Raw genomic sequence first — 18,177 nt, forward strand, 5'->3', positions numbered from 1 at the left:
TTTTTTTTATGGTTTGGACCATTCTGAAATGAAGGGAAACATTAATGTTACAGCCATTACAGATTACAGTGTGCTTCCAATTTTGTGGCTGTAGTTTGCAGACAACCCTTTCCTGTTTTAATGTCACAATGTCCCTTTGAACAAAACAAAAGGAATGCCTTCGCCCTTCCTTCTCCTTGTCCGTTCCTAATTACTTCCATTACCTCTAGACTGGACTTCTGCAACAGCATTCTTCATGGCATGTTGTCCAAAGTCCCTAATAGACTCCAGTACATCCGGAACTCTGCTGACCGCCTGCTCACTCACTCCCACTCACGTGTCCACATTACCGATGTCCTAAAGCACCTCTACTGGCCTCAAGATTCAATTGAAACTCCTTTTCACTCACATAGCCCTTCTTAACCACCTGCCTCATCCACCCTGTCCACCGCCACGCTCCTTCTCCAAGCATCCATTACTCTGAAGTCAACCTCATGTCCCCTCCGTGCAGGACCAGGTACTGGACCTGTGGTGACGGGGCCTTTACCATAGCTGTCCCTGTTTCTATGGAAATATAATCCCAAACACATCAACGGCTGCATGCTACGTTCAAGAAGTCACTGAAAACTTGCCTTTTAAAGATTTACCTGTGCTACCATTGTGCCTTAACTGTGTTTTAGTTCGCAAGGTTCTTTTATCGAATGTGTTATGTAAAGTATCCTTGAGTTTCTAGAAATACACGCTATGAATAAAAATGTGGCCAACCTCACTAATGCTCTTTTGGCTGAAAGTGAACAAATCTCTCCTGGAAGACTCCAAGCCTTCCAAAAAGCAACCTAGTCGGCATAATTCTTTTTTACTTGTATTGCCTTGTACTTTTCTGCAAACCACGGGGCACGTTCAATGTTGATATTTCTGAACCAAAAACACATTTTACGAATACGTCTTATTCAGCCTTGTATCACGCTTGTAGAAAGGCACAATTACCACAAAACTACTTGGTTAAGGTTAGAAAAAACATCATGGTTTGTAGTAAAATAATAACATAACAACATAAAGCATAAATACATAACTACTACCCTGTGCAGAATGTCTAACTTAGCTTTAAATAACAAGCGTAACAATGTTATATAAGAAGCATAAGTCTACTTTTGGTTTTACAGAGCATGCTAACAGTCGTCTCCTGGGTTAAAGTCCTGTGTTTGTTTGACCTATCCAACCGCCCCTCCTGTCCGCTCCCAGTGGACTTTCTCATATGTTATACGCATTATTATACAATTTTCCCAAATATCTTTTCAACACTGGTCCCCCTATATACTCCCTCACTTGCTCCGACCGAATAAAAAAACGTTGCTATTCGTCGTATCCATGGTTTGCAGAAGCGTAAAAAAAACCATCCTGGCAACTGGGCTGCCAAAAAGAGTGTAGGCTGTGATGTTACCCAAGTTGTCTTGATACTTTTGGCCATGTAGAGTTACTTTGATAAGGAACCCCTTGTCACGGTCACCTCTTGGGAGGGTGCAATGGGATGTCATTGTGTCAACAGTGATGGGATTCAAATTATACGGCTATGATGATGATGATGATGATTATGACAATCATGATAATAACCACATGGTGAGAGAGAGAGAGAGAGAGACATTCTTGTGTGTTGATGGTTGCCGGGAGACGAAGCGGGGGGACGTGCAGCGGGGACGAACTCCTTGTGATGACCAAGCAGCTTTCTCCCCCTTCATGTCATGAGGCCCTCTCAGTGTTTGTCTCTTCTCTGATTAGCATTCCCACGTCCCGGCTGACTCCCCCCATAAATCCAATAGCGGTCGTGAGTGTGAGTCATTGACTCGGTAAAGCTGCTGAACACGTTGTTATTGCTAACCCCACAAACACGGGGGAGGAGGTGGGGGAGGGAACCAAAGGAGGGATGGAGAAGGATACAAATAACTTAAGGGGTATCCAAGGGAGCCAACCTAAAATTCCACTAGTTTGAGTGTGTGTAGCACTATTGTACATTGTTAATGTAGCAGTATGACACATGATACCGAACTCCCAGTATCACACAAGTAAATGTGAATCTTAATCCTTGTATTGTTGTTCTCTGCCCACAGGAACTCCACGTACTGCATGAAGGTGTCCATGTCTCTGACTGTGGCCGAGAATGACACAAACCTGTGCTACAACTCCAACATGAGACGAGCTGAGAAGGCCGAGCTCAGCAAGAGCAAAGACATCCTCTGTCCTGACATCGATGACTATGTTGAACCCGGCAAAGAACCGGACATCACCTGGTTCAAGGTGGGTTTAGCAGTCTGACAAGTTTGCGGTTATACTAAGCTCTACTGTCGCGTGATATGCGTATCGTTGGAATACTTGCCTCAAGGATCAATAATGGTTTTTTTGTGTGTGTGTCTTGAATACTGTTATTTGTTATGTGCTAGGCAAAAGTAATAAGGCAAATCATCTGTCTTTGTGATCATACAACCGAGAAATATTCTTGAACGGTTCATTGGTTTGTTTTTATTTAATTTCTTGGCTGTTTACGTTTAAAAGCCTTGTTGGAAACTCGGTTCCAGATCACTTAGGCAGATTATGTTTGGATGCAAATGATTGCGAATAAATGCAGAGAGTCGACTAAAAAGAACAAGGCCTGAGCAGAGGGCAGCCACTGTGTCAGCTTTTTCTTGATGAACACAAGCTTGTATGAGGAGAAAATTGTGCGATGTCACTCTATGCCCTGCGGAATGAGTGCTTGTCCTCCAAACGCTCCTCGTCCGTGATCTTTATTCAGCGCGCACCTTCCCGTCTCTCACCTGGGTCCTTGCTTTTTTTTCCAGGTCAGGCAAGGCCTGCGGACAACAAAGTACATACCTGTGAAGGGGCTCAGGCCAGACTAATCACAGGCAGATCCGCAGTAGATTAGCAGTCCGGGCTTGACCTCTAGGTTTTCCCAGAATTCAATTACGGTCTGGGTAATGACTGGGAGTGCTGGAACCCAGAGTTATTTGGACCACTGCAGAGCCACAGTGATTGAATTCGAAGGTTGCCGGGAGCAATGGTGGAATAGAATCCGCCGAGCCATCGTTGTCCCTGCCAGAGCCCCGAGGGGCTGCAGAGAGGGCCGTGTCATGGAGACGCTCATCATGCCTGCACACACGTATATATAATCACACATGCGCAGCACAAACACACTTATTTAGCCAGCAGAGACCCGTGTAAATAACATTCTCTGTCCTCTGTGGCTCTACCGTAGTATTGAATGGAGAATATTAAGTGCAGTGCATGTTGATCAGATAAAGAGGATAATGACGAAGCTTTTGTCATTTCCCTGTACGTAGTTTTTATGCAACCCCATCTCTTCATCCACCTAACGCTCTGTGACGTTCAAAAGCTTGTGTCCAGCTCAGACCACTTGAAATGGATCTAATTCATTATGAAGCAGAAGGAAGGTCTTGAATTTCATGATGTCAGGCTTATATAATATTTAATTCCTGACTATGTGGAGCACACACACTACCTTCCCATCAGTCTCCTGCCAGTCATTTTGTATTCCTCTTCTCCAATGATTTATTAAAAAGTAAGCTTTATGTAGAATTTCAAATTTGACCTGCCTGTCCTTTTTCCAATGTACAGGAGTGTCGTCCAAAGCAGTGGCGTGCCAGTATCATCCAGAAGAGAGACATCCTGTCCATCCAGGAGGTAAAGGAAGATGACATTGGGAATTACACCTGTGAGGTCCAGTTTGGTGGCTTCGTGGTGAGGAGGACGACTGAACTCACGGTCACTGGTAAGTCGTCAAGGAAAGCAAACATCGTATAAATGTGTTTTTGAAACTCTACTGTTAATGTGTGAACAATCAATAGAGTAGCAGTCACAGGTGCTTGAAGAAAAGGAAAGGATGGTAACAATTACACAAACACACACACACACACACACACACACACACACACCACTGATAACTGCAGCGATGTCCTGCTGCTGTGTTAATTGCTGGGGGAGGTTGAATGCTGTGGCCTGGCCTCTATCCCTTCTTCTAACTCAGCACTTCCCAGCCGACCAAGCGGTGTTGAAATATTTAAGGCTATAGGCTAAACCCCATCACACTGAGAGCTAAAGAGCCAGGACCAAGGTCAGGAGATTTACAGCACTCTTTTCTCTGCTCTCTCTGTTTCTATCCATCTCCCTCTCTCCCTCTCTCCCTCTCTCTCTCTCTGCCTTGCACAGCTGCGAGGTGAGCGCACGACAAATAAAAGCATTCATTCCTTCCCCCTCAGTGGGAGAGTACTCCAGGGTGAGACGTTGGGATCGGGTGCTCTGGGCTCTGCCAGGTCAACCGCTCTGATTAGGGTTGATGAAAAGGTCAATTCTGGTCCGTTTTGTTTCTTTCACTTTCCTTTCCTTTTTCTCAAACCAGTCTAGCTAGTCCCACCCATTGTATTCCAGCACGTACGTCTGTGTGATGCTACCTTTTGTTCTGTGCCCAGTAGCATCACAGCATCCAAATTAAAGCCTTACATGGTTGCTGTGCTCGGTGATGCCGCAGCAAATTGAATGAGCTTGGCTTGACCTCCAATTTGTCGTAATTACATGGAAATTCACAATATGAGAAAAAAAAGGTAAAAAGTCTACATTAACATAAAAAGTCATACCTTCCTCCATCGCATCAGTTTGTTGCTGTTTAGCATGGTGTGTGCTGTGATGTATATAATTAAAATGAATGGATTAAAGGTGTAAACCTCAAACAGCCCTGGTTGCTTAGCCATTGTGTCTTGTTGGGTGTGTGGTTATGTGTCTACTTTTATATCTAAACCAAAACAATTTTTCCCAAGCTGCTAAAATGTTTGTGTTTGTTTGAAAAAGGGTGGTGTTAGCATTTGATGAGTATCTTGTGCTGTGTTTATTTGTGTGGCTGGCCATTGCTCTTGTGTGATTTGAGAGCGATAGCAGTGTTAGATACACATGTTACTTGCTATCTAGCAAAACGGGAAGATACACCAACTCGACATCAGCAAGGTGTTCACTATTGGATGAGACTAAAGTGTGATCTCGGAGGTGCGGCTTCCTGATTGGCTGCTAGCGTGATTAATGGGCCAGCATTTTACCCCCTGTGGTGGCTCAATAAATATGAGGCAGATATGAGCAGGAAGATGCACTAGATTTAATTTTATCACCATTACCATCACAGTGGAGTACTCCAAGCGCTCAGTGTGTCCACCATTCCCTGCAAAGCGACTAAATTAGAAATTCCTCAGGACATGCATGGGCAACATAAGGTGAGGAAAGGCAAGTTTATTTATATAGCTCATTTCATACACAGGCAGCTCAAGGTGCTTTACATAAAGAAGTTTAAAAATAAGTCAAAGGTAAGAGGGTTAACAGTGCATAAAATTCCTTTTTACAAAACCAATTTTAACAAGACACTGATAGGATAAATAGAGTAGTATAAAATAAGAAAGTACAAATACATTTCTTTAATACAATAATAATATTAAAAAGACAGATTTAGGGGCTAAACGTGTAGTTTCAGTGCAAAACATGGAGCACAATTTCAGTTAAAAGCATTAACTTAAAAGCCCTTAGCCTGTTTTTAAAAGTAGTTACACTACTACTACACTACTAATAATTTTATTTGTATAGCCAAACAACACAAATCACAAATTTGCATCAGAGGGCTTTGCAATCTGTACAGCAATGACTTCCTCTGTCCTTGGACCCTCGCATCGGAAAAGGAAATGCAAAGTTCGTGAAAATCTGAGTTCTTCAGTCAGTTTGTTTCAACAGAGGACGGCATAATAACTAAAAGCAGTTTCATCATGTTTATGTGACTGACCTCTTTCAGGTCTTTTAAAAAAGTATTCCTAGACAATTACTAATTACCTGTTGAAAAATGTACTAAATAATCCTAATCAAAGTTAAACAATATTGAAGTAACCTTACTTGATTACATGTTGTTACTTTTTGAAATGATTTAGTCTTCAAAGCAGGAAAGTGGAACAAAACATTGCAAGTTATGCTGTAAAAATGCTGTCGTCATCCAAGCACTTTAATCATTTGGCACATAAGTGTTTTGGCGGATTTTAACTTGGGCAGAAGTACCCATATTAAAAATGTTAAATTAACCGAAATGCTATTTTCACGGTTGATCCTGGCTGGTAATGTGAATGAGGAGAGTTTGCGAACCATCCTGCTATGTGAATACTTTCACTGTATTGTGATAAGGGATGGGTATAGGATTTTATTGATTCTACTACTCTTGTCCATACTCCTTATTGGTGTGTTTCTTTATCGGCATTCTTAAAGATTCTTTGTCATTAATGAATAATAAATTAATTTCTTATTTATTTATTTTATAAAATTCTATTTTAAATATAACTAAATGTTGTTTCTAGAGCAGCAAACAGTGATGTTTACAACAACAAAGTCACTGTAAACTAAACAGAATCTCACTGGAAACAAATCTAAGACTCTCTGTGGGAGACTTTGGGAGAAACGTTGTAATGTGTGTGCGTGTGCATGGCACTATATCAGCCTTTATTTTGAAAATACACTTCAAAACTATTTCTGCTAATAATCCCCATTTTTACTAAATGTATCCGTAATGTGATAACGTCTTTCTCTTTGTGGAACTGTAACAGAACAGCTTCTAATTTGTCTCCTAATTAAAGCCGTTCCATGTGTTACGTTACTCTCCTAGCCTGTAGATGACCTCCTGACAGAGGCCTGGAGGGTTCACACTGAAGAAGTAGGCTGTTAAATGATTTATCCACAGTAACTCAAAGTCTGTTCTATAACTGACTGGTAGGCAGTGCAGAGACCTGAGAATTGCTCTAATGTGTTTTCTTAGTCTTTGTGAGAACACTAGCAGCGGCACTCTGAATGAGCTGAGGCAGCCTCTGTGCTTTCTTGCAGAGACCTGAGAAAAGACCATTACAGCAGTCTCACCTACTATTCCCACATAACTTCGAAGTCTCGCTATATTTTTAAGGTCATAATAGGCTGACTTTGTTATTGACTTATTTATATGGCTGTTAAAATTCAGTTCTCAATCAATAATAATGAGAGTTGTCTGACGAACTTAAAAAATATATATTATATTCACTGTGAGAAAACAACAGCAGTAGGGCCATTAGGTTCTTAATCAGCTTTGGGTCTTGTACCACAGTTTAAAGGGTCAATTCGACCAATTAACAGAGAGAGAAAAAAAACACATTTCCCTCTTTATCCGTTTGATTTTTTTTTTGCTTTATCGATGTTTTGAGATATATATGCCGCTAAAACTTCTGGCTTATTAACTTTGTTATCGTGAAATTGTTTTGAAGTATTTAATGTGGCCGGTAGTGTGCTACACAGTTTGTATGTCTGGCCTATGATTCACATGATTGCTATATGCTCTATGTACTTTGGCTTTATCCTCCTGTATTTGTTAGCCTGTCAGCATGACCTCAATGTTCTATAATGACGATGGTCATAAAAACTTTATTGGGTTATAAATATACACAGTTCACATTAATGATACAGACGGGGGACGGAGAGTGTGGACAAGAGGGAGAGAAAAATACAGTACATAGAGAGGTGAAAAGAATGAAAGAACCACTGGTAAAGTGAGAGACATAGTCTCACCCACATGCCTGTAGGCAATGGGAGATGAATATCCAATAAAAACTGGCTGAACAATAGAAAATATGTAACCGGTAAAAGCAAGCTTTTGAGGTTGAATCAGCCCTGTGAACAAGAGGGAGTCAGAGAGAGAGAAAAAAAGAAGGAAGTAATTTTACCCCCTGATTCTTTTCTCTCTCTGAACCTATTTTCCATTGTGCTGTATTCTCACTGTTCTTATTGAACCAACCATATTTTCTTTAATGCCTTTGCACAATGCTCCCATGCACACATGCAGTATGTGCTTGCACAACCATATATAGCCACATAGAAACACCCACTGTCGGAAGTACCTTGACGCATGTTTGCCATAATGAAACGTCAATAAGGCATCAAAATGAAAGAAGTCATTTTATCTGACACCCAGGGTGCGATGCTCTACGGCTTTACTGCAGCAGGTTGATGCGGGGGGGGTTCACACAATTGTTTGTCTTCTCGCTATACATGAAATAATCTACATGAAGCACATTTCCCAAAAGACGACAATGTTCCCTTCTGAATTGAGACACACATTGAGTGAATGCGACTGACCCCTGAATCAAATATTTATTAGCTAGCATGCTACCAGCAGAACAGCCTCAGTGGCTATGTAGAGGAAATGGTTTTTTTACAGCATCACAATAGGTGCCTGTCTTCGTCACCAATTCTGCCTCATCAACTGTGCTGCTTCTGCAACAAAAGCTAATATGACTTGCTCTACATTTTCAAAGCATTTGCCTTATAGCCGTACCACTCTTTAAAGCTGTAGCATCCTGGTAGAATAAGATGAACTCACTCTGACCGGGGGCTCATTTCCTTTAATAAACCTACACCATCATCCCCTCAAGTGGGCGTGAGATTATCCACATTTTTATCACATCCTGTTAAGCCTTTTATGCTGGCCTGGACGGCAAGCATAAAAGGCCAAACTGTGCCTGAGCTCCGAGTGCTAATGTTGTAGTTTATTTGATAGGTCAAGAGAATGAAGGAGATCATTAAGTTTAACTGATCTTAAATATAACGCAACACACAATGGCCTTTGCTTTGACCCTGCCTTGCTGCAAATTGTGTGTGTCTGTGTGTGTGTGTGTGTGTCTGTGTGTGTGTGTGTGTGTGTGTGTGTGTGTGTGTGTGTGTCTGTGTCTGCTGCTCCGAACCTGCTGCAGCGTGTGACAGCCTCCATTAGAAGCAGGGAGAGGAGCTTCTATCTGAACTGAGGTCAGTCTTGTAATGGAGGTTAACTATGGGCATAAACATAGTCTCACCCACATCAGGCTGATCCAGGAGCAGCCATAATCAAGCCCCGACGCTCCCCGGGTTAATTGAAATGTAAAAGAAACAGCGACCCCTTGCCTCATTTTATGTTCCCTTCCAATTTATGTCAGGGCGAATTTCAATGTTCTTATCTAATTCTGAACACGTGGACACGCCACAGGTACAGTCTGTGCAGGGTCGTGGTATATATGGAGAATAAAAACACCATTATCAACAGATGGAAAGATTTTGTTCTTCTCTCTCCCTTCCACAGTCCTTCAACTCAACCCCTCCATCTGTAAAGAGAGTGCATTTTTGTGTACTCTTATAATTGATTCATAGCTGCAGCAGGTTCGCCATTCCCCCCCCCCCCCCCCCCCCGTTCCTATGTGGAATACAGAGCGCGGTCAGATTAGTCTACTCTTGTGTTTACCCCTTTCTATTACCCGAGACACGAGAAGCAACGCCTCGGCTGAAACGACCCGGCTATGATTAATTGATACATGTGTGGACAGTGTGGGCCACTCCATGTGCTGCATGCCTGCTCTGGTGTGTTGTCTTCTCCAGGTTTATGTATGTATGCATACCCACGAGTGTCTGGTGCGATACCTGTCTGTTTTTTAGCAGTACATCTGAATCATTTCTTTTCAATTTTTACGGTTCTCCCAGGCCTCATTCCGGCTCTGTGATGGTAATGGCTACAATAGTGTAACACCAGATAAAAGCCCTGTTCAGCTGATGTATGCAGCTCCCTCTGCGTTCTGTAAGGAGCAAAATATTATACGGAGAGAGCGGAAAAGGGATAAAGAGAACAAGGGGGTGAAAGTGACTGATAACGGCGAAGAAGAGAGGAGAGAATAGATAGAAAGAATTAAAAAAAAAGATAGAGAGGTTGCTGTTCCTGTATCATACTGTATCTGTATTCCTTGCTAGTGTTTCCCAGCAGAAACAGTGTGTCCGGGACTATAAACAGACTATTATCCTAGTGTTTATCACAGTGCACATTACCGTTTGCCTCTGTCAGACTTACTGTAATGGAGTCGTTTGGTTTGATGGATGCCTCGGGCACCGGGGGTTTCTATCTACCGCTCCCATTATACCTGTCTGCTTCCCCCTCACTGTAGAAAGGTCTGTCTGCACATTCAGAGTCGGCCTGCAAAGCATGGTGATTGAGGTTACGACCAATGTAAATGTACCGTTTGGCACAGTGAATCGGAGGTTTGCAGAGGGCAACAGGAAACCGAGGGGAGGAGATGAATCATCTAACTTACAAAGCGTCTTGTAGTATATCCACGATGCGAGGGGCGCTGCTTGGGAAACACGTTTCATGTACGGCGAGTAAACTTACGTAAGATGTGTGACCGTTGTGGGTGTTTTCTTTTACGTGTGGCGTTCCAGCTCGCTGTATCTGAATGTCCTCTGGCTGGATTTCACGTCTTAAGCATGCGACCATTATGTTTAAAGATTCATCCATCAAGGTTCACAGTAACCTGCCCTTGTCCCTCTGGGCTTCATCTCACATTAGAGATAGGACAACGTGCTTACTGTGTGTGTGTGTGTGTGTGTGTGTGTGTGTGCGTGCGTGTGTGCGTGTGTTGGAGAAAGTGTGTGTAATGAGGAGTTGAGGTGTGGGGAGGTGAGGACATGGTCTCATCGCAGTAAAAGGCTCCTTGTAGTTCTAGTGCTACAGGGTCACCTTCAGATACATGATCACTTCACAACCATATAAAATGTTACTGCCTGCGTGAGCGCGCATGTGAGCAGGGTTTTGTGCGTGTCGCTCTGAGCTTTATTTATTTATTTATTTATTTATTTATTTATTTATTTATTTATTTATTTATTTATTTATTTATTTATTTATTTATTCATTTATTTTAGCGATAGCTTGACTTTTACACCGGGCCATCTGGGCATAATCTCAGCACAGCGGATGTCGGCTCCAGCGGGAGAGGATGGAGGCAGAAGCAGTCAGCAGAGACACAATCAAAGAGGACTGTGGCATCCACACCTGTTCTCCTTCCCCCACGTCCATCAGGCTGAAGGTGGTTGGATGGATGGAGAGGCAGCGATTAGCGGCAATATTATCCTGAAGAGCGGGCAGAAGAGGGAACGAGTGGGGCGAGATAAGAGTCGCGGGGTGACAAAATGAGATGGGTTTGCTCTCGACTGAATCCATCTTCAGGTCTCAGACTATACGCTCCAGTCTTGCGTGAACGCATGGCGCCCGTGTGCGGGGCCCGCCGTGGTCACGCTAAACACTCAGCTGCATGTCCTTCAGGGTGTAAAGATGATAAAAATCACACCTGTGATAAGTGTTACTCCAGCAGTTGACTTTTCTTGACTCCACCTACACATATGTATGCACCTGTGTATTTGCACACACACACACACACGTGTATGTCAATCACACCCATGAAGGGCCAGGGCACACACTGTGAAAGCACTTTTCTATGTGTGAGATGTGCGGTATAACATACTGTCTGTCATGTCACTGCAACAGAAAGAGCTCCTGTAAGTCCACAGGCCTTTTTTAATGCCTTTACAGAGCAGCTAAGATACTCTTTAAACCAGTATAACCAGTGTAGGGTGGAGTGGAATGGCTCATTAATTTAAGGTCACCTATCACTATCATTTACTAATCTATCTCTCTCCCTCTCTCTCTCTCTCTCTCTCTCTCTCTCTCTCTCTCTCTCTCTCTCTCTCTCTCTCTCTATCTTCCTCACCCCTAACCTCTCCGCCCCCCTCTTCTCTCAAGTGTTCTCCAACTCACTTCATCACTATTCACCAGCTGTCCTAGATTCTAAGCAGGCCAGGGTTCACATTGTTTTAATTCAATTAAAATTGACATCAATCTGCGTGTGACGAATGAAATTTACATCCCCCACAATTAATCTTGCCTGCCCTTCCCCACTACACCCCCACCCACATCCCCCCACCACCAACTCCACCCCCAGTCTCTGGTTGTTATCATTATCTTACCGTACAGGGCTGGTACCAGAGCAGGAGTGGTGACATTAAAAATGTATAATTCTGTCTTTTTAAGTCAATAATTGAAATGTTTTTCAGTGGCTGGCATTGCAAAAAAAACATACTTTTATGCTTATCTATCAGGAGCCAGTTAATTTCAGTCTCATCCTAAAAAGCCTCCTACTGTTTATATACAGTTGGGATGAAATTATTTAGCGGCTAAATAATTACTTGTCATTACCTATAATAGCTATGTGGATGACACCCAACACCCAGACTGCTCAGGCTGCTTAGAGGACATCAATATCTGTATGGCACAAAGCATCCTGCAGTCCCTTACTACCACTGAAAAGTCAAAAGCCTAAAGGTTCTTATTGATGCAGACCTGAATTTCAGTTCACACATCAGCATATGTTTAAAATCCAAGTAATATTTTGAAAACATGATACTTTCTCTTCCAGTCAGATTACTCTTATAAATGTCCTCTTTACTGGTCTTTAATGGTTTCACCTGAAACGTATCACTGCAGTTCCTAAACATGTCCAACGGCTACCTGTTCACAATAGAACTGATGGTTCATAAAAAACTTTTTCCCTTTCTAGCCTTCTAGTCAGCAAAAAATGAAACCCCGGGAGATTGCCGCTCACAAATCCACAAATTGCTTTGTGCTTACACTTTGTTTTTTGTATAGACAAAACAAACAAGATTTCCCGTAGCAATTTAAGTGTTGAGGCTAGCTGTTTCCCACTGTTTCAAGTCTTTGTGCTAAACTAAGCTAAGCTAACTGTCTCCTAACTTTCGCTTCATATTTAACACATGGATATGAGAAAACGCCTCATTTCCTAACATGTTGAAAGATGTGTCGCCATAATATACAGTAACGTTTTCATGCTTCCATTTTAGCGACACATCAGATTTTACAAGTGAAACAAATGGAAAGGAAATAGCACTTTGAATTCCTTTTATCAGACAATTTAATTTGAACTTAAATAATGAAATAAATTATTGAGATCTGCAGTAAAATGGCCCCCTAATATTTCTTTATTTTGTCCAATAATTAACTTAAGTGTTTTTATTAAAGCATTCCAAAATGCACGCTTTTCTGTATTTTACAAAAAATCTTCACAAAAACATTTCTTTGGATTCTTTAACCAAAAACAAAATAATTGTGGTGAAAGCGAGAGAACAGATCATTTTGACACTGTGGAAAACCAGAATCCGAGCCTCTCTGCATCTTTCATGAGCATCAAAGCCTTTTGCTGCTTAAAATGTATGGAACTCTCCGGGAATCTATCAAATATTACTCAGCTCTTTTTTTGAAGTTGCCTTAACAAACATTGTCACGAGTGCTGCCCTTATAAACCTGCTGAAACACTGCAGGTAGAAGACCCCGCCGCTCGCTGGTGCAGCAGTGCATCCACCGTGGTGAACAGAAAAACAAAGCTTTGTTGTCATGTACTCTCCTCCTGACGTAAATCGCCTATGTGTCTCTCTCTCTCTCTCTCTCTCTGCAAAAATCCAACATGCATGTTCTTCCCAAAATCTGTACATTTGCCTCCGTTTTGTGTCCACTTCCTGCACTAGGATGACGGCACATATGAAACTTGAAGCCTCATCGTGAATTACTGTACAACTGTGTACCTCTAAGCAAGGTTAGAGCTGCTCTGACACCGTCTCATAAAACACAGCAGTAGCTCCAGTTGCACTAATGGCCTCCTCAGTGTGTGGTTTAATAGGAATTACAAGCGTGGAAGCTTTGCGGGTGAGCTCGTTGCTTACATTATACTATAACATCTTCCTGCTCGTTCCCTGACGGTCTTCCTCCCTTTTGTGTTGTAATGAGGTAACAATGGTATGGTGGCCATGGTAACACTGATCACCTTATAGCCTTTGTTTTTCCGATCTTCCTCCAATCCCTGTTCTCCTCTCCAGCAGTCCAGTGGTAATTGGCCCCTCACATCCTCTCTTCTCCTCTCCTCTCCTCTCCTCTCCTCTCCTCTCCTCTCCTCTCCTCTCCTCTCCTCTCCTCTCCTTCAGTGACAGTGCAATCTGCAGTACAGTTCTTAGGACAGGAAATGAAAAGGCTGAAGGTCAATTAGGGGGCTCTAAATAACCCTCTCATTATACAGTGTCCTGAAGAAAAGAGCACTCTAGAAAAACCCTCCGTCCAATTAAAAGATAAGAAGGTGACCATTAACAACCACAGGGGGACGGTGACAGGGAATAGAAAAGATTGTCACACATTTGATCTCAGCCACGGAGCGACAATGGACACTGTATTCGGCAAGCACTTAAGAGTCCAAATGAATGATGGCATACATAAGTATTTGTGTGCATATTTGCATACACCAGAGTGTGGAGAAGCCTGGATTCTGTTTTTTAGAAAGGAGGTGAAAATATATATTTTTTCTGTCAACATAGTGCAAACCAAACTTAACCATGCGACTACACATGAGGTTCAACTGTGTGACATCATCTGTCTCTTACCTGCATTTTTTCTGCGTGTCTCTGTTTCCCTCTATGCCCTTAACTCCCTTGGAATTATGGGGCTTCATAAGGTTGATGCAACCCTTGCGCTGTCCTTGTCACTCAGTACCTTAAATCATACATATAGTGTGTAGTCAAAGCCTCTCAGCCTCGGGCTGGAGACACAGAGAGATCTCTGTGAGACTGTATGAGATAGAAGAGCCCTCCCACTAACATGTGCATGTCCCTATGTGTGTGCATGAGCCCTGCTGCCTATAAATGCATGTTTGTATTTTATTTGTGCAATCCTTCCCACTCTCTTGGGGTATTGTCTATGTCCTTCTACCTCATAGGTATTTTGAACCAAACAGCATTCTCTTAAAGAGTGCCGGTTGCGTCAAAATGAGAGCTTTTTTTTTCAGGTTCTTTCAGTGAGTCTGTTACTAAACGCCTTAACTGTCATTACCATTTTGTGTTGCCGCCACTTTCACTGGTACACAATGGAAATTATGTTTTTACAGAAGCTTTGCTGCTTCTCTCCTCTGGCATCCCTGCGGTTAGAGAAGCTGTCCAGCAAGCCATTGTCAGCATCTACAGTTTGCTTTCACTCTGTGTGTGTGTGTGTGTGTGTGTGTGTGTGTGTGTGTGTGTGTGTGTGTGTGTGTGTGTGTGTGTGTGTGTGTGTGTGTGTGTGTGTGTGTGTGTGTGTGTGTGTGTGTGTGTGTGTGTGTGTGTGCGAATACAGTCTGTTGTCTGTGCTTGTTGCCAATGCCTGCATATGAGTGTGTGTGAATATGTGGCCATGTTTGTATTGGTGCAGGTATTTGTACATCTGCTGTATGTGCATACCTGTGTGTGGACTGTATGTACACATTCATCCATGCGTTGCTGCCCAGTTTTGATAACTAAAAATGGATGGCAGTGTTTCTGTTCCACCTGTTCCTCCCTGAAGCCAGTTACCATTTTGGACACACAAGTGTAAATCTCTCCGCTTCCCTCGGCCAAAATAAAGCAGGTTTCTGTGAAGCAAGAGATGCACGAAAATATGGATGAGATGATGTTAAAGGGTAACTGCTGCATTGCTCAACTTTTTCGATCCGATGTCTTTGTGTCCAAGTAACTGATAGAGACAACTTTTACTTGCTCTAATATTGATGCTGGAGACTGCAGCAATGTAATCGCTCGGGGCAAAACCCTCACATTCACTGTACAACCTCTAAAAGTGCTTGTTTTTGCCTCTGACAGGCTCAGATTGTGATTATCAGTGACAACATTATGGAAAGGACCCTATAGAGAGACAAAACTTTTTGCTTTCTATTTGTAATTGTGTCATGTGACTTGCTGCCGGGAGACAACATTGGAAACATAAGTGAGAGTTTGAGAGAAGATTGCCACGGTTTAGAAGTCAGTACAGAGTACAGAAAGCGCTGCTAAGTTTTGTCTAAAATATATTCAATGTCATTGCTGAATATTTATCTGATTTAGACAATGTGGATGCAACGCAACAAGATACACACATATATAAGACACATTACATTACATTTACATTACAGTCATTTAGCAGACGCTTTTATCCAAAGCGACTTACAATAAGTGTATTCAACATAGGTATTCAAGAGAACTACTAGTCACCAGAAGTCATAAGTGCATCTCCTTTCTTAAACAAGCATCTAAAAGCATAAACCAGAGCAAAAGTATAGTGCAGAAGCAAATTACTACGAAAACAATAATTGCAACAGACTAATACGAATACAATAAGTGCTACAAACTACTACGAATAGGATAAGTGCAGTAAACGAATACGAATACAATAAGTGCTACAAACTACTACGAATACAGTAAGTGCAACAACTAATACGAATGCAATAAGTGCTACGAGGAAGGCTCAGGGTAGTGCTTCTTGAAGAGGTGAGTTTTCAGCCTGCGCCGAAAGATGGGCAGCGACTCTGCTGTCCTGACGTCAGTGGGGAGTTCATTCCACCACTGAGGGGCCAGGACAGAAAAAAGCTGTGACCGGGTGGATCGGCCGCAGGGACCTCTGAGCGACGGGGCAACCAGTCGCCCCGAGGCAGCAGAGCGAAGTGGTCGGGCGGGGGTGTAGGGCTTGACCAAGGCCTGGAGATAGGAAGGAGCTGTTCCTTTCACTGCCCTGTAGGCTAGCACCAGAGTCTGTAACTGGATGCGAGCTCTTACAGGGAGCCAGTGTAGAGAACGGAGAAGGGAAGTTGTGTGGGAGAACTTGAGGCGATTGAACACCAGACGTGCTGCAGCTTTCTGGACAAGCTCCAGAGGTCTGATGGCCAATGCCGGGGCTCCGGCAAGTAGTGAGTTGCAGTAGTCCAGGCGGGAGATGACCAGAGCCTGGATGAGGGGCGAATCCTCCTGATGTTGTAGAGGAGAAATCTGCAGAAGCGTGTGACCGATGCAATGTTTGCTGAGAACGACAGTTGGTCGTCCAGGGTCACACCCAGATTCCTCACAGTCCGAGTTGGCGTCACCACGGCATCATCAATGGTGATGGACACATATATTAATAATATCGATCTGAGCCTATCATGGCAAAAATAGATACTTTTACCAGTCCTACATTGATGGTGTGACCGATTACATTGCAGCCAATTTAGCTTTTTTTTTCCCTCATTACTGGACCAATTAAAAAATGTTATCCTCATAAAATAGACACAAAAACATAAGTCGAGGTTGAAAAATGTCACTCTACCAGCTTCCAGCAGCACCCATAAGGCAGTTTTCTTTGCTTTAGCAGTGACTAGGTGACAGGTAGCCGACGGCGTGGCTGAGATCATGTTGTTAATGAGTGTTTCTACATTCACATGATTATTACATCAGATGCTCAACAACAGGAAATGTCTTATGTGACTCATCTGCCGTCTCCATGACCACCTCTGCTCTGTGATGTGTCTATAGCTCAAGATCAGATACCTACTGTTCCATAATCACAGGTGTGTGGAAGAAAGAAAAAAAAGCAAATTGTGCATTGCTGCAGGAGGTTGAGTGAGCCTGTATTACTGACTCTAGTTTGCTGCAGAATGATGTGAGTTTCAGGAGTGGCATCCAGATTTTCCTCCTCTTTGTTTATGCTCACCGGTTTCTCCGCTGTCGTTCTTGCGCTCTGGCCTCCTTCATTCTCCTCTTCCTGTCTCTCCAACTCCTTTTGTTGTCTCTCAAAAAGATAAAAAAGGAGAGAAAGTTAATTACTGTATTCGAAGGCTCTGTCCTCTCATTTTCTTTATATTCTCTCTCACAAACCCCTTTACACTTCTCCCTCTCTCTCTCTCTCTCTCTCTCTCTCTCTCTCTACAGGTGTGTCTGTAGTTATTTTTAAATCCCCTTCAATTATTGTAGTTTGCCTAAAAGATTACAAACAGTACTGTTCATCGAGTTTACCTTCCTTCTATACCAGCGTGGCGCGGTGTGAGGGTTGGGTCCATTCCTGCCGTTGTTGTTTAGCAGTGCACTGGAGCACGCTTTATGCTGATTAACTGCATTACATCTGATGGATTCCCAGCGACCCCTTCACCCCTCAGTATATCTCTTGGAGCCTTTCCGGGGAGAACCTCTTCCCTTTTTAATTAGACAAGAATAGGAAATCTATTAGTGAATGCAGAGAATGCTTTGTGTGGAAGGAGGGATTGCTGAGTTCGGTGAGTGTTGAGCTAACTGCAGCCATCTCCCCTGCCATTACTGTATTCACAAGTTAACAACTGAAATGCTCTTTTCTCTCCCTCACCTATCTGAAGAAAAAATCCTAGGGTATGCTGTAGTAAAAACACTTGATAAAAGAACCAGTACCTGTTTTGCAGTTGTGTATGCTCCTACAACGGTTATTGGAGTAGTATAACTTAAACCATCAATTTCGAAGCA

General features: G+C 42.8%; 1 protein-coding gene across 1 annotated transcript in view; it reads left to right on the top strand.

Moving 5' to 3' along the window:
* The window catches only part of il1rapl1a (interleukin 1 receptor accessory protein-like 1a), a 137,934-nt gene that overhangs the window by 54,037 nt on the left and 65,720 nt on the right, over window positions 1–18,177 (top strand). Inside the window, exons 5-6 of the mRNA XM_054615771.1 lie at window positions 2,085–2,271; window positions 3,607–3,760. Of these exons, the coding sequence (XP_054471746.1) occupies window positions 2,085–2,271; window positions 3,607–3,760 (341 nt within the window). The remainder of the gene's footprint in view (window positions 1–2,084; window positions 2,272–3,606; window positions 3,761–18,177) is intronic.

The sequence above is a fragment of the Anoplopoma fimbria genome, chromosome 16 (assembly GCF_027596085.1).
Source record: "Anoplopoma fimbria isolate UVic2021 breed Golden Eagle Sablefish chromosome 16, Afim_UVic_2022, whole genome shotgun sequence".
NCBI classification, from domain to species: Eukaryota; Metazoa; Chordata; class Actinopteri; order Perciformes; family Anoplopomatidae; genus Anoplopoma; species Anoplopoma fimbria.